Here is a 23,684-nt window from a genome sequence, read left to right as displayed (position 1 = left end):
GCTCTGCCTGCTCCTGCCACAACGGCGCCGAAATCACGCTAATAACAGCTCTGCTCGGGCGAATAACGGGTTTCTACGGAAGGCGACCACCAGCTGACAGCGCGGCTTTATCGCGCTGCTGTTAGGGGACCCGTCTCGGAAAAATCCAAATTACAGAGCAGACTCGGGAAGCGGATGCAAGCGGCTCCCCCTCTCACGCGCACGCGGCGAAAGGCAGCTTTTCCCTCGCCCGGCGCCGGGCTGGCCGAGAAAGCCTGGGAGAAGGCAGCGCCCGGGGCCGCGGCGCCCGTTCCTGCCGCTTCTGCTTCGCGGCGGCCGGGCACCGCGGGAGGGGACGAGCGACGCGTTTACGGAGACGGCACGCGGGAGAAGAGCTGCAACGGGCGGGTTTTCAAGCTGACGCCCCGCTCTGCCCGCTTGCCGCTGGATTCGACCCGCGCCGGAGAAAGGCAAAGACTTCGGAAAGAACCCAAAGCGGGCCAAAGCACTCCTGGTTTTGGGTGAAGGCTGAAATTAAAGGAAACAAAGGATGCTCAAGCCTTACATTTGCATCAGAATCCCACATTACAGCATTGTCCTTCTCCACAAAGGACCAGATTTTGCGCACGCTGCCAAAAGCATCAGGCAACATGAAAAATGCAGTAGGCCTTCATCTTCCATCAATAAATTCATTTTTTCTATAGCGATTTTCACCCGTCCCAGCAGCTGTATGCTAATTTCCCCCCCTAAGCACTGTTTTATTATCGCTTGGAACAGATGTTACAGCCACTCCAAAATCGGGAGGTTACCAAAACTATTAACCTCAGCTTCAAGCCAGGCTGGAGCGGTGCACGCTTGCTGCCAGGCACGGGGAGCTGCCGATCCTCGCGCTTTCCCGTGGCGCGTCCGGCGAGGAGCAATCCGAGCAACCCATAGCGACAACGGGATTGAGAACGAGTTAATAGAAATACTCTTAAATATCTTCCATAAAATGAAGAGAAGCGAGCGGTTGATGGAAGATATATACATATATAGATATATATATAGATATATATATATATAAAAAGAAGCTTGTTCCAAAACTCATGGAAATTAACTGCAAGATTCCCACGGGTTTTAAAATCTTGGGCGCAAGATGCAGATGCAACGACCTCTTATTTTTTTGGAGGGGGGGGAGAGCGTCTGCCTCTGCGCGTCTGTATGTGCGAACAGTCATTTCAACCACAGATAAATTCAGCTGAGAAAGGTTTAGCATTCCCAATGGAGTTGATTTCTCCAGCGCAACCCAGTGTGGCTCCTGGAGTAATTAATGCCAGAATCTGTTTATGACCTTTGAATAAATTGTTCTTTTCTGAAGGGAAAGCTGTTAAACACGTTAGCAAATATAATTAAGGGGGAAGGGCGGGGGGGGGGAACAAATCTGGAATTAAATCTCTCTCTAATTAGAAATGCTTCTTGCAACAACCTGGCTTAAAAAAAAAAAAGTCTAATCAGGCAGATACTGTAGTTTCATTAAAGCTTCCTCATTATCCTTTTTCAGATAACTGAGCTGTCAACGAGGGAAATTCACCTCTATCCTTTGTCACCCCAAGGAAAAGGTCTCGACGTCCCTCCATGCGGGTAAAGCGCTGTGGCGCGCACCCAAACCCGCACATCGGGCCCAGGCGAGACCTGTATTTCATCATGCACAAAAACGCCGTGCAAAGCGGGCGAGAAGCAGCAGTGATTCGATCCGGGAGGCCCCGGGAAAAGGTGGAAACTCCATCAGCGTTAGCATCCCTATCGCTGGGAAAAGCCAGACCTCACTGAACCGATGTACCTGCAAGGGTTAAAGCTGGACCACAGATGTGCAATGGAGCCAGTGCCCAGCCTTCATCGAACCTTAACTGTTACGTGAAAAGAGAGTGTAGAAAGATTTATATCTAGCAGAATCCTGGATTTTTTTTTAATTTATTTTTTAGAAAGCCCAGCTAAAACTCTTCATTTCATGTAAGACATCATCACTGAATAAGCGTACACCCCTGCAACTCCAGTTGGTTTTGCAAACCAAGACGACCTATGCGACAGGACAGCCAGGGAATCATTGCGGTCGCGGGGAGATGAACGGGGACAGGTGCCCTGCAGATGTTGCCCTGGGAATACCAAGTCCTGGCACACGCAGGCCAGCAGATTTCCATGCAACACTCACGTTTCACATCCTGCAACTCTGCACACAGAAATCCACCCTCCTGGAGGGACCCCGAGCTGCCCCAGCAGCCAGCGCGCCCCAGCTCTGCCTCCTGGCCAGCGAGCCACCAGCACAGCCGTCCAGGCGCTCCCAACCCTTCGGCACACGAAGGTCTCGGCCAGGGCCGTTCTGTTGCTTGAAAGCCAATGCACTTTTGCTGCGCCGCGCTGCCGGCTCCACACGGTGCAAGATCACCCAAGCCACGTTGCAGCGTGCAGAGCGCGGGGGACGCGGCACTCGGAAAGCCCCGTTTTGAGTCAGCAGCCCCAGTCCCGATTGCGCAAATCGGCACCGCGTGGAGGCTCAGCAGCAGCGCGGGGTCGGCTGCCCCGAGACCAAGGCACCGCTGAGGCCGAAGGGCTGAACCCCGCGAAGCCCTGCTCCCCCGAGCAGCTGCCCCACCGAACCCAAACAGCTCCCAACCCTGCAGCAGGATGAAAAAGAGAAGTCTTTATCTAAAGCCACAGTGCTCCCACATCTCCTTGAGCTGAGACTCATCTTTTTCCTCCCTTCTTTCCCCCCCACTCCCCAGCAGCTTACCACTGACTTTCTTGGACCATCACTCGCATGAGAAAGCGCTTCCCATGAATGCAGAAGATCTTGGTACGCACCCAGGTTTGCCTCAGGTGCTGCGCACCCTTCCTGTCCTAGGGCTGGGCCATCCAGGCTGCCATTTCTAGTGGTTAATGCACCGCAGCTCTTTCCAAAAAAGAAAGAAAATCCCCCTCTTGTTGCTCCCGTGACTAAGCGATGAGCCCTACCCCTCCAGGACCAGGGCTCGCTTTAGGGAAAACCTGTATCCTTGCGTGAACTCAAGCACTCCCAGCCCAGCACAGCTGCAAACTACTCCAAGTACCCGATAAATCCCAAGGAGCCCAACAGCTTTGCTCATGCAAGTAAAATCAGTTTATAAAGCACGTCTCGCTTCAGAGCAACCAGGGCCACGTGCTGCGAGGATGCTGCCCGGCGCCGGCATCCCGCCGGGGCTTCATGCCCCCATCGCAGGGCTCACTCTGACCACGGGGCTCATGCAGCGGCTCCCGCGGACCGAGAGGATGTTTAACCCCTGCCGACAGGGCCGCACAGGCAGCCCACAGGAGATGCCGGTTATTTTTATCCGAGCGGGATAACGTCGGGCAAGATGGGGGACACCATGTGCCCAGCTGCCCGAGGCTCAGACATGCATTAGTTTTCCCTATGGCCGGACGCTTTCCATAGGCAGGCGAAGCTCGGCAGCTTTCATGAGCAATTCTGCGATTACGGCACTAAACACAAATCACTTTTCCTGCTCTGCCCGTGTTTAATCTGTGACTCTATTCTCTTCCCTCCGTAGCTCCTTTCAAACACCAGATGTTCCATTTAGCAGCTAAACTACTACAAAACACAGAGATAGGCGTGCTATAAAAGGGCCAATTTCCCCCCATCCCATCAGCATTAAAGTGTCTGTTTGAATAGAAAGAGAGTAAATTTCCTCTAGAGGAACCTTTTAACCTGCTCCCTCGCCCCATTTATCACCCAATTCAGTTTTCAGCCAGAAATATGGCCCCGGTCCAGCTGGGCATGAGCGCAAGCGGCTGCTGCGCGCCGAGGTCCTGGCTGGAGCCGCAGGACAGCTTCGAGCAAGCAGCGTGCTGCCGAATTGCCGCGCGCAAGAGGCATCCAGCCTCCCAAGCACCTCCACATCCTCCTCATCATCACTTTTAGCATATCCCAAAGCAGCTGTTGGCATCCGCTGAACCCAGAGCATGACCAGGACAGCCATCAGCATGGACCAGGAGAAACAGTGCAGTGCTAACACCTCGTGCAAAAGCCAAGACATTCCCCAGGTCTAGCAAGGCCTGGGGAACTCAATCCCGAGAAGTCAACTGGTGTCGCACCAAATAAATGCTGGTTTCAGACCGGGTCCCTACGGCAGACTGTGCTACGCAGCACATTGACAGGGTGAGGAGCCGAGCGAGCACAACGAGTCAGGATATGACTCAGATTGGTGCCTTTCCAAGAAGGTGAAGGAGGATCTTCCAGCTGAATAGCTGCTGTCGGGACCGGGCAGTCCCACAGGTTACAAAACACCAGGAATAGATTGCACATTATCTCTTGCCACCCAAGCAACCGCGCGTTGGGCGGAAGAGAGACAATGGGAAGGCCGCATCCTTTGTTTGGAGACGGGAAGGGCTCGCAGCCCTCCAGGCAGGCTGCAGCAGGGAACTGGGGAGGGGAAGACTTACAACCAGAGATCTTCCAAAACATGTACATGTTCTATAGGGCGTTTCAGACAGTGTGGGAAATGCGATGCCCAAGACATCACTCCTCAGTGATTTTTCCCAAGGATAACTACTGTCTTACAGAGCAAAGGGGTTTTGAGCCAAAACGCCGATTAGCAACTGCAGAGCTGTCTGCACCCATATTCTTCCCATTCCTTCTATGGTGGAGTCATGCAGGCTTTTGCTAGAGCAAGAACTCCCTCTGACACAAGAGGAAAAAGACTCAGATGCTCAAATTACCTCTTAGAGGTTCACCTCTTTCAGTTAAACTGGGTGAAACATCCTTCAGGTGATGATATGTTGGCTGAAAACTTACCATTAACATAGCCTGGACCCATCAGCACTAGGCTAGTCCAGAATGGGCTCCTGGTAAACATTCCCAGCAGAAGCATCCAGGAGCAGGCAGGATGCCCGCAGGCAGCTTACACTGCTCGACAGCCCCACACTCAATGGAAGGAGTCACACCTCCAGGGAGAGGTTTGCTACACCTGCACAAAATGCCCATGCGCGAGAACAAGCAGACCACAAATCACAGGGACCGGGGGTTGCAAGAGCACTAATAAACCCTGCCATAAAAGGCCTGGATAGCAATGACTTGAGTGGCAAAGTTGCATCAATATGCAGCTACGTACTTTGCTTGCCGGTTCGGCAAAGCTTCGCTCAGCCCCAATAGCTAAAGAGCCGACGGGCACGAGAGACCCCAGTGCTGCCGGCCCCTCTGCTGTGAGCGCGGGAGGCTCCCGGCCATCCGCGAGCAGTCACGGAGGGTGGAGAGGGAAGGAGGGGTTGCATTCAAGTTGTATCATCAGATGGAGTACAACCCTGAGCTGCAACCAAGGAAAACATGAGAAAAAAAAGTCATTTTTATTAGAAACAGACTTTTTTTCCAGGCTGTCTTGGTTCTTTAAGGGGAAATACAACACTGGGAAAAACCTTTTAATTAACACTGAGTCTGAAGCTGTCAAATGGAGATTTTTATTAACACTTGCCATGAAAAAAATAAATAAATAAAGAGAGTCCTCCCCCTCCCTGAAAAGAATCTTTGGGGGAACAAGCCTTAGAATAAGAAAGGCGGCTGCAATTAGGCTGTGTTGCAAACCAGGGAGCAGGGAAACGAGATTGCAGAGCCCACGCAAAGAACTCGGCTGGGGCAAGGGAAGGCGTCCGGGGATTAAGCGGGTTCGGTCCTGCGCATTGCCGTTCCCACCTTGCGCAGGCCCAGGCCAGCTCCCGGGACCGGGCGATCTCATCGGCTTCCCCCCGATCTCCATGCAAAGGGAAAAACTACTCCCGCTGCCACTGGGAAACGTGGACGAAAGGCTGGGAATGCCAAGGCTGGTGCACGGGAGGCAGCTGCGTGCAGGGCTGCAGCACATGAGTCACCCCAAGGAAATGCCCCAATTACTCGCCCCAGGCTAATACCAGCGTTAAAGTTGGGGATGACTCACTCCATGTGGCTTAGACTGGCTAAAGGACAAGATGGGGAAGCCTGAACCGAGGGTGAGGGTCGGCATCCCGGGCACGCGCGGACCAGGCTTAGCGCTGGGAGGGAAGTGCGGCACCACAGTTTGTTCCCAGCTCCGCACCACTTTGCAATGACCCCGAGCAAGGGCACGTGCCACCAAGGACGTGGCATGGCCTGGTGGCTAGGCGGGGATGCTCTCGCACAGGAGAGAGGCTGCAAATTTAAAAAAAATTAAAGAAAACAAACAAACATGGAAATAACATATGTGAGAGACTCTTAGATACAGACTTGGGGGTTTCAAGGGAGGAAATATTGCAGGGAAAAAGCTGGAACACCAGAAAACAGAAGGTTTGGCTCTTTAAGAAGGGACAAAGCAGCAGATCAAAAATCTGCCCTCAGGTCAGTCTTAAGCAACATTTCTGACAGAGCCAAAAATCAGGTCCCTTCTGGCTCCAGATGGGCTGAAGCAAGCAAAGGCTCCGGGGTCGGCAGCACCAGTAACTCCCACATCCATGAAGCACGGCAGGGAGCTGGGGACCAGCACCCATCCAGCTGGCTCAGGGAAGGCTACGACGCTCAGCCCCTTCTTCGGCCACCCAGCAGAAGACACAGCTGCTACTCATGCCTCCAGCATCACCCAAGCCCTGATGCACGCCTAGCTTAATTTGGCAAAAGAGGAAGCCTAAAATCCCGCAGCCTGATTTCTCCCCCAGCCGCCTTGCTCCAACGCAGCTACAGGAGCGAAGCGCTAAGAAATTTCCTGCTTCTCCCCGGAGGGGCTGAGCCACGAGGCACCCGGTTTCTTGGCGGCACCTCCAGCAGGAAGCAACACCACCGAGAAGGACGGACGAGCCAAGCATTTTTTTTTTTTACAGCTCATCAACATGCTGGTGAGATAGAAGGCAGCTTCCAAGCCTGGGCCCACCTTGAAAAGTGACCAAATTCACTGGGTTTTCTGGCTTCGTATCTTTAAAGGCATCTGTGCGTCCCAGAGCCTGTTCCTGCTAGGTGCTTAATGCAGGCGTGCAGCTCTCGCAGCCACTGGAGGGGAACAGGAACGCCCGGGCTCCTTCCCATCCCTCCTGGCACGGCCGGCGGGGTCCATCCAACACCCCTCTGCCCCGGCAGAATACACTCGCCTGCAGCCGCAGGTTAAATTACATCTTGCAACCTCAAACAGCAGAAATAGGGCACCGCCTCCAGGCAACGCAAGGTTTTCGGGCGCTATTCGGCATTTCCTCCCCGCAGCGTCGCGGGGGCCATCGAGGGGGGAGACTACAATCGGCTCCTGTTCGCGACGGGCTCGCGAGCTTGGCCGTAAAAGCCAGAGCACCTTCTTCTTCCTCCTTTGGAAAGCTTCGCACATCCGAACGGGAAGTCACTGAGACACAGTAAACAGGGATATGCAACGAGGCCATTTTTTATAGCCTTTCTTGGAACAGAACTCGACTTTAAGCAGCAGAGAGTAAATAAAAAGCAAGAGGACCGGAGCAGGGTAAATCAGAAGGAGGCTACGCAGAGCGGCCGAGCGACTGATGGATCAGAAACACAAATTAACGTTTCACCCCTCCGCTGGCTGGGGAACAGGCACCAGACCCCAAAAGGGCAGGACACTCGCTGTCTTCAGCAGAACCGTTATCCTGCCCGCGAAAAAGGTGACAAGCGGAGGGGCCCGCTGCCGAGGTGGGAAAACACACGTGTGACAGCGGAGCGCGTTCTCAGCTTCCTGCCTCGGCAGCGATCTCCTGGACCGTCCGCTCGCGTGGGACAAGGGGCGTCCTTGTAGTGCACAGCACCCGGGATCGAAAGACAACCGGACTCTCCACGGTGGCCTCTGGCCGCGACGGTAATCCAAGGTCTCTGCCAAGCATCCCGGCACTGCTACACCCGACGGATGGCACAGCCAGACCCGCACAACCCAGCTACCCCCTCTCACCACTCCGGCGACGAGTCAGTTCTGATAACACCGAGTTATATTTAGCTACTATCATGACATATGGAAGTAATTACAAGCGTTGTAGCTACGGAGCTTTCAAGCAGCGTGTTAAAGTCCCAAAGCCTTGTGAATAATTGCTAGCGCCAAATACGCCAACGTGCCTCGATCTTGTGTACCTGGGGGAAGGAGTTGGTACAAGCCACCCGCGCTGAGCTGTCACGGCAAGTGAATGCCTGCATCACCAATAAATAGGACTTTGATATCACATTATTTTATTTCCATCCTCCAGAAAAAACAAAAATAAAAAAACCACAGCAACTGTGAAGTCTTCTGACAGCTCACTCAGCTGTAGTGTGTTATTCCAATCCATCATGGAAAGTCAGTTGTCTGCATGTTTCCCTATTAATATCACAGGCAGAGCAGTGGGCAGCCAAATCATCATGCCAATTAGGTTTGTTGCATCTCATCAGTCTCCAGAGCCCAAATAAAACCGCTATGTGCTGCAGGCGGAGATGAATTATCTATAGAGAGATGCTGATATGCTCCAAAATAAGAATTCTTAATGAGCAGATCATTACTGCTAACTTAGAGAAGTCTGCGCACACATATACACACACATCATATATATATGGTAGCATAATTTCAGCTATCTAGGAGACTTAGAAGCAACAAAACCCACAAATATTTAGCAGTGTCCAGGCCAACCCTACAGGAGGGGTAGATGCAACATTACTTAGAGTCTCAAGGTTTCAGCAAGCTGGATGATCAAGCCCTGAAAGGGCACAACTGCTTCGATAAAGGTGCTAATTTCCATCTGTCTACATCCCTGTCAGGGAAGATTAACTTTATCACAGACAAATGGAAAAAAATATCAACCCCACCCAAATCTGCAATAAAAACCCTGCCGTGACACAAAAAGTCACTTCATTTGTCCTTGATCAAAGACTTGACAAAATTACAGCTCAAACCTAATTATCAATGAAAATCCAAAGCTCAAAACTCTCCACCTCAATCGCAGAGGGAACACGGACACAAGGGAAGCAGCTGTACCACACGGCGTCAGAGGACGGGGACTCAGTGTCTGCTTCAGGGGAATATAGGGGGAGAACGAGGGTCCTGGAGCTGCTTCGGCAAGGGATGGGGAAAAGGAGAGGGATGCTCGGAGCAGGGAGAAAGGCCATACTGGAAGTCGTGCACAGGGGACAGCAGGACTGCAAGCCGGAGGGGTGCTGCATCTGCTCACGCTTGCATCACTTGTGGTTTACGAGCTGGCAAAACAGCTTGAAATGCCCCCCAAAACCCAACCAGGGTAATAGGCACAATACTCAATAAATACTGAGGGCAAGTACCCCAACTCCACTTCCCACCTCTTTACAAACAGCATCTGCAGCAAAAGCCATTAGCAGAAACGAAGCTCTAACTCCAGGCTCATCAAAACCAGACAGAGTTTTTTTTCCTGCTTATTTTGTTCCTCTCTGTGGAGGGTTGAGTAACTTTGGGCTGATCAGCGGACGGGGTCATCTCATCCTGGCAGGCGCTGCCAAGGAACAGACTCGCATCTCTGGAACTGAGCTTGAAAAAGCAAACTGGAGATCTCTGCCTAAGGAGGGTTGGTTTTTTTGGTTTTTTTGTTTTTTTTAAAAAAACACAAGGAACTAAACAAACACCCTAGTGTCAAGGAGTAAACCACGGCTGTGTGGCCAACATGCCTATTTTATTGTCCTGCTTTCCCTGCTGGTCTTCCCATGTTGTCCAGGACCCGACTCTCCAACCTCCAACACCTGCAAGCAAAACCGAGCTCCCCTGCAAATCAGCACAGAGGGAAAAGAAGAAAACACATCACAGCGTCTCGATCTTAAAGCACTAGCTGCGCAGAGAGGCAGGATTTTACACCTGGCCTTTGAAACGATGCTCACCTCGGGCAAAACGCTGTTTCTCATTACACACCTGCACAACCCTGTTTAAGTCACTGAGCAGGGCGAAGAACAGAGTGTTGCTGGATGTTTCAAGCCTAGCGCGAGCATCTTGTCCCCTGGCATTCAGGGTGAATGGAGAAAAAGTCTCCGTAGCGAAGACGACAGCTGGTTAGCCAGCCCAGCCGGTCACGCCGAACGTGCATTTAGAGTCCAAAGCAAGCTCTGAAGCTTAGAAACTGCCTCGCGCATCTCTGCCCCAGTGTCTGAACACACCACAGCTGTCTGACAACGGGTCCCTGCGCTCTTCTTTTGAGATTGGGCCCAGAGAGACGAAGCTGCTCCCTGCTAGGCACAGCGCGAGCCTGAGGCGCTGAGACCCCCAGCGAGGACTGCGGACCCCCATGGGGAGTCCCCGTCTCCAGCGCTGCAGATGTGCAGAGCTAAAGAGCAGAAAGACACCTCCGGTCTTTAGCTATCCTTGGGGCAGAGGTCACAGACTCCCAGCTTCAGGAACTGACAGGTAAACATCAAATCCCAAATACATAAGAGCAAGTACAAAGACTCAAAGCTACATTGATTAGGCTTTGGATCCCGTCCCGGACAGAGAAAAGCAGCTCCCATTCTCCAGGGCAAGTTCAGCCTCCCTGTAAGGTTCCCTCCTACGCAAGGGCTCGGTGTCTGCTCTGTCCCGTGGGCCACCTGTGACCAGGCTCTGCAGGTCTGCTTTGAAAAACAGGTTCTCACTGAGCTGACCACCGAAGCCACCCAATTCAGCTTTGGGCAAGTTGACCTCACACCTCTCCTGAGGCCAGTAAAGCCACCAGGTGCGGTAGGCAGAAAGCAGCTTCATTAACCACAGCCCAGCTGTGAACTCTCCCCTCCAAAAACAAACACCTGCCTCCAAGCAGAGCAAGATGCTTCTTTCCAAACAAATGCCAGGACCTTCGCTAGACTTCAGCTACCATTTTTAAACCCACTCTTAATTCCCCACAGAGCAGATATTAACTGAAAGTAGATCTGTAGGGCTATAATATTTCCTTAAAAGAAAAAAAATGCATAGTATGTCATTCTCAGCATGCTCTAAGAATGCATGAGTCCATGCACAACTACTGCTCTAATGTGACAGTTTATATTTGGAAGCACCAGCTTCTTGGTCAGTTTATAGCCTGGAAACCTAAAAGGAAGTCTCACAGCATTGTTCCATCCTGGGAAGAGCCATCAGGAGCTGTTGTTATTTACTCTTAACTAGCAAGTCTCAGGCACCAACACGAGAACCTGCACAGGCTGATCTCTCTTTTAAATGCATGGTCTGGGCTTCCCACCCAGACCATCTGTAGGATCTAGGTCTCTGACCTTGCAAGCCAGCAGCTATGTCCCCTACATCCCCAGCGCTCACATGCATGCAGTGAAACACCCACTTCGCTCTCCGAAGCGCCGCTCCAAGTTTCAGCCTAAACACCTCATAGAACATGTTTCAACTGCCGGCTGTCCTCGATTACAGCAATTCCTCCGAGCACACAGGGATGCGTGTTGTTAGGTAAGAAGTCAGAACAGCTGAAAACACTGCTGGAAAGCCTGTAGCAAAACTCACACGGAACAAGGGAAAAAGGCACTTGCAGGAGGAGGCAGCATGTTTGCAGAACGTATATTTAGAACTCAAGATACCACTACACATTATTTATCTTTGAACGCCTCAATAAAGTTAAGCGGAGCCTTGGATGTCCTTGTTACCAGAGATTTACCCTCCCTTTTATCAATAACACCTGGTGTCGTGCAAAGAGGACAACAATTGACTATCCACTTGTCAACAGACAGGCTGTCGGGCAGGGAGAACTACCAGCTTCATTTTATAATTGATTTCACTTCCCGATTCCCATGCAAATATCACCCAGTTTGGGCTTAAAAAAAAAAAAGAAAGAAAAAAAAAAGTGAAGCGTTTAGAACTAAAACAACCAGAGCCGATTTTTGTTTGTTTGTTAGAGCCCATTTCCACCAAAAGCAAAGAGCAGCTGAGAACCTTTCCAGCGACGAAGCCCTGAAGTTACCAAACTCAACGCTGCGGTCGGGCGGGTGCAGCAGGGCACGGCGGGGCCGCCGCCTCCGGCCGCCCCCGATCGGCCTGGGGCCCTGCGCGACGCCGGGGGGGGGGGGGGGGGGGGAAGGGGGGAGGTCAGGTTAATCTCGTGGGCAAAGTTTAGTCCCCGAGGCCGGTATCCTCCAGGACAACGTTCAGGAGCTTCCCCGCTCCCGCACGTCTAATAAACACCGCCTCATTAAGCACTGTGGTAAGCACGCATCTGCACCCTAACGGCGTTATTTGCTTTTGTTTCGGGAAAACGGAGCGGGGGGAGGGGGAACCACACGTTTCCCTCCTCCCCCGCTCCCCGCCGGACGCCCCCGCCGCGGCCAGCGGTTCCCACGGGCGGCCCCGGCGGGACGCGGGGGGCAACGCGCGGCGAAACCGGGAGCTGGGCGGAGGGGCCGGAGCGCATGGTCTCGCATATACACATATATACCGCACACACACACATATACACACACACGTACACACACACGCGCGCAGAGAGGCGCGCGAAACGCGCCCAAGCGTCCCACGAAGTTTTGCGAGCGCGCCCGTCCGCTCCGTCCTACCTGGGACATCTGCGGCCTGAAGTTGATGTCCTTGAGGTCCACGGAGCCCGGGGAGAGGTTGTGGAGCAGCTGGCAGAGCAGCACCCCGTCCCGCAGCGCCTGCGCCAGGTCGAAGACCACCGCCGACGGCCACACCACCCGGTGGTTGGGGGGCAAAACTTTGCAGTCGATGAGCCAGCGGCCGCATTGCCTCCACTCCTCCATGGCCGCCGCGCACGCACCCCGCCGGCCTTCCTCCTCCTCCTCCTCCTCCCGCCGCTGCTGCTCGCCGTCGCTCAGGGGCAGCGGCCGGCTGCCGGGGGGGCCGCTCCGCACCGCGGCGCCGCGCTAGCGCCGCGCTCCATCGCCGCCCGCCGCCCGGGGAGGCATCGCCCCGCGCCGGGGCTCCGCGGAGGAGGAGGAGGAGGAGGAAGGAGGAGGAAGGGGGGGGGCGGCGCGGAGTTTTCCGGCGGAGGGCTGCCCCTGCCCCGCCGTCTGGCGCCTAAGCGCGCCGCATCGCCCCGCGGACAAAGCGCGCAGCGGGGGCGGCGCGCAGCGGGGGCGCCCACCTGCGCTGCGCTGCGCCGCGCTGCGCTCCGCCGAGGGCACCGGCCGCCGCCGCCGCCGCCGCCGCCGCCGCGCTGCCCGGCGCCAGTCCCCGCCCCGACGGGAGGAGCCGGCGGCCGCCCCGCCGCCCCCTTTGTGCGCGGGGGCCGGGCTCTCCCTCTAATCCCCCCCCGTTTCCTCCCACCGCCCTTTCCCTGCCCTTTATCCCCAGGGAAGCGCGCGCTGTTCCGCCGCCGAGCCCCGCGCAGGGAGCGCTGCTGCGCGCCCGCCCGCCCGCGCTTTGTCCGGCTGCGCGCCCCCACCCCAGCCCCCTGTTTGGGCCGCGAGTGCTGCGGGGGGATGTTTAACCCAAACAGGCGATCGTATTCCTTGACTTCCAAACATGAAGACAACTCCTGTAATTAATTGCCAGTGTATTTATTACAAACCTCGGCTCTCAGCTATTAACTCCTTGGCAGCAAACTCTTGAAAAACTCTAATTTTCTCTGGTGGCTTCCGTCCAAATCAGGACAGTTCGGAACAGGCTCTCTTTAAGCCCGTTCTGAGTTTTCTTCAGAGAGCCTCTCCCCGCTGTTTGTCGATTAATTTCCATCCCGGCTTTCCAGATAGCCAAAACCGGAAGCTGAGACTGGAACGAAGGGAAGCTATTAACCTGGATGTCAAACAAATGCAAGGCTAATCTCTTCCAAATGTATCCAACTGGAGATAAAGAAGAAAGAGCGTCTCTACTGGCATGACCCTTTATTTCCAGTGTAGGAAGGAAGATATCCCTAAAGAATTAAAAACTATTGTTGGATATCCCAAGGAAAGTTTGGTAGGCTTTTCTTTTTAATGGCACGGAAGGCACTTCTTTTAGCCTTATTTGCTGGCACTCAGCATGTTCCTGATCTCGCTCGGTGTAATGGCTGGTACCCTCTGGAAGAACAGAATAAATATTGTATAATCTGAGACAGAGCAACATCCTCAGGCACCAGTCTCATAATCAGAGCTACGCCCTGTTCTGGGTGTATTCTGGTGCGTGTTGATTTTACTTTGCAGTTCCTCGTAGCCTGCGGAGGTGATTTTTCATAATAACGTCTACTTTTTTTTGTTCTTCATTAAGCATTTTCTCTGGCAGACTGCTAGATCTTCTAACAGCGCCCACCGGGCAAGAATCACGAGGCTACTGAAAGGCATGGAGCTGTGCCAGGGATCGTTTTGGTTCACTGCGCACCAGTCCGCCTTGCGAGATCAGGTAGGCAGGTAGAGGAGTACAGAGCAGTTTATTATGTGCATATAATTAAAGCTGCTAGCCATGTCCTGGCTTCTTTACTGCTTAATAAAAAGTGTTCTTGGCCCCTGGACGCTTAGGAACAACCACTGCAGCTGCAGAGCCAGCGTCTGTGTGGGAGGCGTTGGAGCAAGCACGCTTCTCACCTACCGCTGCAGCAATAAAAACGCCTGATGGCAGAGATATTCTTGATAGCAGCAAAAAAAGAAACCCTGTAAGGCAAGGCGCAGTGGAGAGTACGTACCCAGCACGCGCTCTTGCGGGCTACGAGTTTCCGATTATATACGTCCCAAAACAGGAAAGAATGGGATCAATAGGGAGGACCCAGATACTGCTTTCAGTGCACCTATAGCTAAAGGGAGCTTGCCTAAACTGGAGAAGAATCGGCGTTGCTGGGAATGACAGCAAGGGTTAACGTGCCTCAAAAACACATGGATGCTGATACACTACCCTCTGCTGGAGATGGAGCGTGCTGCTTTTCGTTTTGGGGCTTAATTGCATGTTTTTATTGCCTTCCCACATGAGAGAGGCCTGGGAGATTACTGAATGCGGTGGAAGGATAATAACAGTAATAACATTATGCTTTTTCATCCCAAAATGTCTCACTAGCAAGACCTGTGCAACAGAATTGGCAGGCAGCTAGTTCTGTGGCAGAGGGCAGCAGCTAACCGTGGCGGTGGAGCGGTTCCCGTTGCAGAGCACCGGGGGGAATATCCGGCCGGCGAAGCAGTAGCTGTTTGGGAATTTAACAATCCAGCATGGAATAGGCAAAAACAGTCATTAAAGAAAAAAACTTAAATGCACAAACATGTGCAAGTAGATCTTGCCATACCAATCAACTAAAACATACCTAGGAAAAGGCTACATTTCAATTGCAAAGTAAAATTTCCCTAGTTTGCTGTGACTCCTGAAAGGAGTCCCAAGTCCCTAGTCCCTCCACGGAGAGGAGCAGTCGCGGCGCTGCTTTGTTGGAGCAGACGTCTGAAAATAGCCCTTAAATACACGGGCCGTATCTCTACGCAGTCCCCACGGCCAAACGCCCTGTGGTGCCTATGGATGGCCATTGCCACCTTCTGGATTAGACGGAGCGTGCAGCGACTGCAGCCTCGGTGCCCACCAGGACGTTGATATCACTAGCTTGCAGTTTGTGATCGCCCGTCACCGAGTGGAAGCGAGGGTGCTGCTCAGCAGCGGCTCTCGCGGAGCATCCCTAAGGATGCGCTTGCACTCGGCACGGGCAGAGGAGGCAGCAGCTACAACCCCTCTCCTAAAACTCTGGGGGTGAACTGTGCAGGAGGCTGACGCTGCTGTGTGAATCTCCCCCTACTTCTCCATCGGGCTCATCTACTGCTCTAAACACCCGAACTACCTGCCCAGACAACCTGCAGCCGGGAAGCGTCGTTGCAGGCACCGGCGGCTCGCGGCCCTGCTCCTGCCAGCAGCCGCTCTGTCTCCCCCGGACTCCCCGAGCCCCGGGCGAGCAGGGCCGAAGGCCAGGCGACGCGGTGCCTGCTGCCCTCGCGTAGAGGAGGGAGAGCAAGGAAACTCGTCTGGCCCAGCTTGACGCCAGCAAGGGAGAGGAACTGGATTCTCTTCTGGTACCGGTGCAACGGGAGCAGCCAGCAGAAAATATTCTGTGTTTAGCATAAAAATACTAACACCGGTGGGGTAATGCCCGAGAGCCCGCGGTGGTTATGCTGGAAAAGCGCTCGCAAATGGGATGCCAGGAGGGGCGAAGCAGACACGGGCAGTTCTCTGTGGGTCCCAGCTTATTCCTTGTGCCGGCTCCACCGTGCCCAGGGTGCAGGGAGTAAAACACCGTCCCCGGTCCAGCACCGTCACGGCACTGTGCAGTGAATAAAGGGAAAATTGCCCAGCCCAGCTTTATGCCAGAAGGGAGACGCACGAGGCAACTGGCCGGGAAGGAAAAGCAGACACCTCTGTCGGGAGGCGCAGGGATTTTCCTCAAAGAACAGCAAGAGGAACAAGCCGCTCGCTGCCATCGCTGCGGCTTCACCTTCCCCAGTCTCCTGCTGCTGCTTTCAAGATTTATTTGGGAAGTTCCTTGTCAGCCGAGGTCCCGGGGACTCGCAGCGAGTGCTCCCTGAAGGGTCGAAGTTGGTGGCTTTTGGAGGCCTGCAGTTCCCCGTTCTTCCTCCGGCCTTATCTCGGCAACGTAACTACCCCCCCGGCTGCGTTCTCCTGTTAAGCTCTGCGTTTGATGGTGGCAGAACGGGTAATTTTTCAGAGATCGAGACACCTCATCCGTGCCAAAAAAACCAATCTGGTTCCACTGAACGATTCTACATTTTGCTCTCCAGCTTGCACAAGGTGGGGTCCGGGCTGCCTCCTCTGCCCTGTGCTAGCAGGAGGCGTCAATGAAGCAGCGACGTCAGGGCAATTTTAATAGAAGGCATTTTAATAGCGTGTTCATCCCTCTGTTTTTTTTTTTTTCCTCGTTCTTCCCTCTTCTTTGTCTCTGGGCTGGATCTTCTGGGAAGGGGGAACTGCAGCACGCTTCTGCCTGACGGAAGTAAAACACTGGGCTTTTGTTTGCGTCCCGAAAGGCCGAGCGGAAAGGCAGCAGCGCCTCAAGTAGCCGCGTAACGAATAAGCGCGCCGGGTCCTCGGAAGGCGATTAGATGGCGCTGCTTTCACAGGAGATAAGAAGATTGAGAGCTCAAACTGAGCATTGTCAGCAAACGAATAAACCACACAGCTCTCTCGGAAACATGTTGCTTACTGTGCTTGCCCGGGGACACTGAGGCTAAGGAAACGCTCCGGGTCCGACCTGGAGACGACGAGCGGGGCGAGAGGAGGTGCTGCTCGGCCACGCTCCTTCTTCACGCAGCCCGTTATATAGGTGCAGAAGTGCAGCGGGCGCAGTGACGGTCACATACGGACATGGCACAGGAGCCGTTCCCCTACCTGCCTCTGGACGGGCGGTAATTTGGGACCGGGAGAAAAGCGAAGAGGTATAAATGGTATCACATACCCCTGCCAGGGAGGAAAGCAGACCCGGGCGGCCCCGCGCTGGCCCTTGGCTGCAGATGTACCAGGGCTCGGACCCACCCCAGCAACCTCAGCCGAGGACCCGGAGGCAGCACGGAGAGTCACTCTAGCAAGGGCTCAGCACCCTGCCGCACCAAACAGGGCCAGCAACAGCAGGCTCACCCGGTTCGACCCAAGGGGATCCTGCACAGAAAGGTGCTCTGCACAGTGCCACGGGGCCAGCGCACCCAGCGCAGGGTGCCCCTTTGCAACGCCCCAGGCCCCTTGCACCCAGTGCAGGGTGCTCCTTTGCAACGTCCCAGCCCCTTGCACCCAGTGCTGAGGGCCCCTTTGCAACGTCCCAGCCCCTTGCACCCAGCACAGGGTGCTCCTTTGCAACGTCCCAGGCCCCTTGCACCCAGCGCAGGGTGCTCCTTTGCAACGTCCCGGGCCCCTTGCACCCAGCGCAGGGTGCTCCTTTGCAACGTCCCAGGCCCCTTGCACCCAGCGCAGGGTGCTCCTTTGCAACACTCCAGGCCCCTTGCACCCAGCGCAGGGTGCTCCTTTGCAACGTCCCGGGCCCCTTGCACCCAGCGCAGGGTGCTCCTTTGCAACGTCCCGGGCCCCTTGCACCCAGCGCAGGGTGCTCCTTTGCAACGTCCCGGGCCCCTTGCACCCAGCGCAGGGTGCTCCTTTGCAACGTCCCGGGCCCCTTGCACCCAGCGCAGGGTGCTCCTTTGCAACGTCCCGGGCCCCTTGCACCCAGCGCAGGGTGCTCCTTTGCAACGTCCCGGGCCCCTTGCACCCAGCGCAGGGTGCTCCTTTGCAACGTCCCAGCCCCCTTGCACCCAGCGCAGGGTGCTCCTTTGCAACGTCCCGGGCCCCTTGCACCCAGCGCAGGGTGCTCCTTTGCAACGTCCCGGGCCCCTTGCACCCAGCGCAGGGTGCTCCTTTGCAACGTCCCGGGCCCCTTGCACCCAGCGCAGGGTGCTCCTTTGCAACGTCCCAGCCCCCTTGCACCCAGCGCAGGGTGCTCCTTTGCAACGTCCCGGGCCCCTTGCACCCAGCGCAGGGTGCTCCTTTGCAACGTCCCAGCCCCCTTGCACCCAGTGCTGGGCGCCTCTTTGCAGCGCCGCGGCCCCCCGCTGCAGCACCGGGCTCGCCCCGCCCCGCCCCGCCCCGCCCCCGCGGCGGCAGCCCCGCCCCCCCCCGCGCCCCCCCCGGCGGCGGCGGCGGCGGCTCTGGCTCCTCCCCGCCGTGATGCGCTCGGGAGGCGCCGCCGCGGCTGCTCCGCCGAGCGGCGCCGGACCCGGCCGGGGCGCAGCGCGCAGGCACGGGGGGGCCGGGGAGCCGCGGGCTGGTGGAGGGGGCGTGGGGACCCCTAGAGAGGTGGGGGGCCATGGAGGGGTGGGTGCACGGACCCATGGAGATGTTGGGGGGGACTGTGGATGGGTGGGTGCATTGACCCATGGAGATGTTGGGGGGGACTGTGGATGGGTGGGTGCATTGACCCATGGAGGGGTTGGGGGGACCGTGGAGGGGTGGGTGCATGGACCCATGGAGATGTTGGGGGGGACTGTGGATGGGTGGGTGCATTGACCCATGGAGATGTTGGGGGGGACTGTGGATGGGTGGGTGCATTGACCCATGGAGGGGTTGGGGGGACCGTGGAGGGGTGGGTGCATGGACCCATGGAGATGTTGGGGGGGACTGTGGATGGGTGGGTGCATTGACCCATGGAGGGGTTGGGGGGACCGTGGAGGGGTGGGTGCATGGACCCATGGAGGGGTTGGGGGGGACTGTGGATGGGTGGGTGCATTGACCCATGGAGATGTTGGGGGGGACTGTGGATGGGTGGGTGCATTGACCCATGGAGGGGTTGGGGGGACCGTGGAGGGGTGGGTGCATGGACCCATGGAGATGTTGGGGGGGACTGTGGATGGGTGGGTGCATTGACCCATGGAGGGGTTGGGGGGACCGTGGAGGGGTGGGTGCATGGACCCATGGAGGGGTTGGGGGGGACCGTGGGCAGGTGGGTGCATGGACCCATGGAGGGGTTGGGGGGACTGTGGATGGGCGGGTGCAGGAGCCCTGGGAAGGGGCTGGGATGCGGGACACGGCGGTGCTGGGAAAGCCACCCTCGCAGGGCAGCCCCCCACTGCCAGGCCTCACCGTGACCCTCCCCATGTCTCCCCCAGGTCAAAGCCCAGGTGTGGATGGACACAAGCACTTGGCCCCGAGCCAGGGGCTTTGTGCTGCCCCCCTGGACCGGGATAAGCTCCGCAGCAGGAGCCGGCGCACGGGAGGTGACTGGGCTCCACCTGGGGTGCTGCATCCAGGCCTGGAGGCAGCGTCTTCTCTGTGACTACGGGACTCGTTAGGCTCCTCTCCGTCTGCCTGGCGTAGGTGGAGAGTTCATGCACAGGCCTGGGTGCTGGTGACCTTTAGGTCTCCCCAATTTACAACTGTCCTTCAGAGAAGCAATGCTCATCCAGAGCTGTTCAAAATTCCCAACTGTTTAGCAAGTCCAGCCTCTGCGGAGCCACTGCTTGTTGGTCTCGAAGTGCTTCACGGACCCTCAGGAAGCAGCAGCTTGTGTGTATTCACCCCCTTTGCAAGATGAAACATGTAGCATCACCACCGCTGTGCAAGTTTTCGGATGTCCTACCACGTTATATAAGCAAGGTCAGACTGCCCACTGCAATCTGCAGGCGCGCGTGTCCTCCGTCCCCTCTCCTGGCCAAAACGGTGCTTACGCCAGCCCGGTGAGTCCCGAGAGCAGCCCACCTGGAGATGGTCTCCCTGGAGCTCAGAGCAGCAGCTGACCTGGATCCACACCTGGAGATGGTCTCTCTGGACCTCAAAGCAGCAGCTGACCTGGATCCACACCTGGAGACGCTCTCCCTGGACCTCAGAGCAGCAGCCGACCTGGATCCACACCTGGAGACGCTCTCCCTGGACCTCAGAGCAGCAGCCGACGTGGACCCAGCCGGCGGGACATGTTTCCGGGCACCGGAGCTGCCGTGAAGGAGCTCTCGCCTGCGGAGGGAGGCACCCTGGCGCAGATGACCGACAAAGTGCTGAACGGGCGGGTGCCGCTGCCTGAGAAGGCCCTGTCGGAGGGCTACGCCCGGCTGCGGTACAGGGACACCTCGCTGCTCATCTGGCAGCAGCAGCAGCAGAAACTGGAGTCCGCCCCTCCTAACACGTACTTGAGCCGGAGCCGGAGTATGTGGTACTCGCAGTACGGCAACGAAGCGATCCTGGTGCGGGACAAAAACAAGCTGGATGTCTCCAGGGACACCGGGCAGTCTAAGTTTTGTGCTATTATGTGATTTCAGGGGCTTTGCGTCAGCAATCCACGGACGGAGGCGAACCAGACTTGCATCGAGCTGGGAGAGTTTGCACCGTGCTAACGATAGGCCCGTGGCTAAAGCAGCGCGTGCAGGATAGGTCAGAGGGGCTGTCTGAAGTTTGCAGTTATTTTTGCGGTTGGTAGCATCAGATTTTGCATGACGTTGAGTGTGTGTAATGAAAACAGTCCCGCTCAGGAGTTCGCGAGACTCCGTTAGCTGCCTCTCGTCACCGGCAGGGTCCGTGCCGGAGCACGTGTTGCTCCTAAGCGGCTTGTGTGGCGTGAATAACACACGCTGCCATTTGGGAACCATCCCCAGCAGCTGCTCGCGCTCACTAGTCCTCGTGCATTGCCGTAGTTCTGCAAATGCTGGTTGGGGACGAGCAAGTCCAGGCTGGTTTTCACCGAAAGACAGATTTTAGGCAGATTGTCTGCAAAAGTGCACAGCTGTTACTTGTTCTGCTTGCCGTGTCTCCCTTTAATTACTTACCTGGAAATGGTCTGTGACGACCTGATTATGAAGTGAAAAGATTTATCTTGCAAAGGGAGGAGGGAAGAACGCATTGACAACTTCATCTGAGCCTTCAAAATACCTGGCAGGAGAAGCGTGCAACAGTTTTGTCCTGTGCAGAGCAAAATGCCCCTTCTGATGCCACAGTTTGGTATTATGGAAATAACAGCGAAGGACGTGACTTTCTGGAGTCAGTGGAGCCGACTCCATTCACGCAAACAGATCCGCAGCCCCAGGAAGGCTTGCGCAGGTCTCAAGTAACGGCTCAGGAATGAACCCTCCGAAAGGGAGGGACAGGCTTAAGGGAGCAACAGGCGGAAGCTACTGTAAACACACACATTTCCCGCTAAGGGACGTAAGGAAACTTGTAAATAGTTACATACCTGCAGTCAGAGATCAGTTACAGAAGAAACCAGTCTGTTAAAGTTTGCTTAGTGTTTAAGTCTTAACGTAAGCAGTAGCTTGGAAGGATTTCCTAACTCTGGTTGGGTGACACCTCTTGGTTTAGTACATTTGGCACATATATTTTAAAAGTTGTGTCTAGGAATGTTTGTTTCAACTAACTGAAGGATTTTTAGGGTGGAAAAACTACTACAATTTTACCTGCTGGGAACAAAAACTGCTCTCGGGTTCTTGTTTCTATTAGAGCTGAGCCCCAGCTTCCTTCAGGAAAGATCAAGCCCTGAAGAGCTCGTGGCAAATTCAAACTCAATCCACCAAGCACCTAAGTATTTCCTAAAGATGTAGCAGCACTGCTTTCAGGGGCATTAATTATGTGCCTAGAATTAAGCATTTAAGTATAATATTGGGCTGGAGTCACAGATACCTGTTTGCGTCCTGCTTAGGACTTGCCCTGCGGCGTGCTGAGCCCGGCGGCTCATCCAGCAGAGCAGTTGGGTATACGCTTAACTTCAAACAACTGTTTTTGATGTTGACTTCAATATGGATTAGTCACCTGTCTAAAATTAGGCACACTCATTACTTCTGTCTGTTGTACTGATCTAAAACCTCTCCCTTTAAACTTTTTTCAAGCACTTTATTTTTTTTGGGGGGGGGGGGAATATGATGAAGAGGAATCTTCTCCACCCCTCTGCTGTATGGGTTAAATGCTAAAACTGAGAAACACTAAAGTGAGCTGATCTCGATGCGCTGAGTAGAGCATAGCTGTTCTACAGCGAGATCACAGGGGCTTTATGTACTCAGCACTGACATTAGCATGTGTATTCACTACAAGCCATGGGCAGCTCAGTTTTTAATGTAGTTATTTATGCATGTATTGATGTTTGGTACTTTGTGTGCTCAAAAAGCTAAACCTGCTAAGATGGACATCAGTGCTTCATGGATCTGTGCACTGTATTGCACACCTGAATAGTCCTCTTGATCTTGCCAGGACTAGCTCTGGCTGAGAAATATTTTGGGGAAAAAAAGCCTTTAATAGGATTCACAAAACCAGCTAGACTCAGAAATCTGCCCGCAATGGTGGCAGTGACTCCTGTACTGAGCACGCTGTTGAAGGCAGGGCATCGCCTGGGACGTGCCACCCACCCCGGGGCTCCAGCCCGTGGCTGAGCGAAGGGGTCGTTATTTATACGGATGGGCAGGAGGCTGGTCCAGGAGCTCCCCGGGGCACTGCAGGTAGGAGGCTCCCTGGGGAGGCAGGAGAAGCAGGGTCAGATCCTCTCCAGCAGCCCGGGGCAGGGTGCTAACTCAGAGGTTAGGGAACTGGGGAGAACAGCAGCGTTTCCCCAAAGCCAGCTGTTCATTTTCTTTACTTTTCTTATAGAAAAGACATTTTAATTTTCTTTATTTCAGTAAGAAAGTTGATTACTATGGTATAATCAGTCCCTTTTTGTTTATGTGGCTGGTAAACCAAAACTCATTTATTTAACAACGTTAATTAGGACTATTCAAGAGTAAAAACTTAAGTGTGTGCATAAGTTCTTTCAACCTTGAGGCTCTGCATGACGGTACAAGAAAAGAGCGTGGCTTGTTCTTCCATCTCTCTCTCTAACTGTAACCGTAGTATTTTCCATATCTGTGTGTCCTCATTAGTCACAGCAGGTTTGTGGAGTGGCTGCTATGAAGTGAGCATTTCTGTAAGCCAGTTCTGTAGTGCTGATGCACTTGTTTTAAATGCAGTTGTAGCCTCTTTGGTAAAGTAAATTAAAATGATTTGAATGCATCATTGTGAGCAGCTGTTTTTCTTTTCCATGTTAATCACTTTAGCACATGCGAGGATTACAGCTATTATCAGGCACAATCCCAGCCAAGGCAGAGGAGCGAAAGCTCAGCATATAGGCAGTTCTTTCTAATTAGGAGCTAGGCTAGTTACTGCTGGAGCTGCGGGCAACCATCTCCCTTTAAAGAAGCCACACCATTTTCCCTGCAAAGGCTGGCTGCATCCAGGGGATGCTCCACTGGGGGCTCTTTGGCCCAGGTTCCCGATCCCAACGGCTTCCTGCAGACTCAGGGGTGCCACATGGAGGAGTGAGGAAAGCCCCTGGACCTCACACCCATGGAACCCATAGCTGTAGAGGTTATCAGCATGAGCCGGATCAGCAAACTAACCCCCTCTGCCCTCCTCCAGGTCTGTAAG

The 23,684-nt window shown here is 54.8% G+C and overlaps 2 protein-coding genes across 3 annotated transcripts in view; one reads left to right on the top strand and one right to left on the bottom strand.

Moving 5' to 3' along the window:
* Positions 1-12,970, bottom strand: part of VAV2 (vav guanine nucleotide exchange factor 2) — a 158,884-nt gene extending 145,914 nt beyond the window's left edge. For both annotated transcript variants that reach the window (XM_067308950.1, XM_067308952.1), the window contains exon 1: positions 12,416-12,970. In XM_067308950.1, coding sequence (XP_067165051.1) covers positions 12,416-12,619 — 204 coding nt within the window. In that variant the 5' untranslated portion in view covers positions 12,620-12,970. The remainder of the gene's footprint in view (positions 1-12,415) is intronic.
* Positions 12,971-20,137: 7,167 nt separating this feature from the next.
* On the top strand, positions 20,138-23,264 carry BRD3OS (BRD3 opposite strand). The gene has a single exon (XM_067308983.1). The coding sequence runs from the start codon at positions 20,222-20,224 to the stop codon at positions 20,555-20,557; it is 336 nt and encodes a 111-aa protein (XP_067165084.1). The 5' UTR covers positions 20,138-20,221; the 3' UTR covers positions 20,558-23,264.
* Positions 23,265-23,684: the final 420 nt, after the last annotated feature.

The sequence above is a fragment of the Apteryx mantelli genome, chromosome 21, assembly GCF_036417845.1.
Source record: "Apteryx mantelli isolate bAptMan1 chromosome 21, bAptMan1.hap1, whole genome shotgun sequence".
In the NCBI taxonomy this organism is placed as follows: Eukaryota; Metazoa; Chordata; class Aves; order Apterygiformes; family Apterygidae; genus Apteryx; species Apteryx mantelli.
This window is presented reverse-complemented; position numbering and strand designations above follow the sequence as displayed.

Coding starts and splice junctions, on each gene's coding strand:
- BRD3OS (XM_067308983.1), top strand. CDS start 20,222: ATGTTTCCGGGCACCGGAGCTGCCGTGAAGGAGCTCTCGCCTGCGGAG.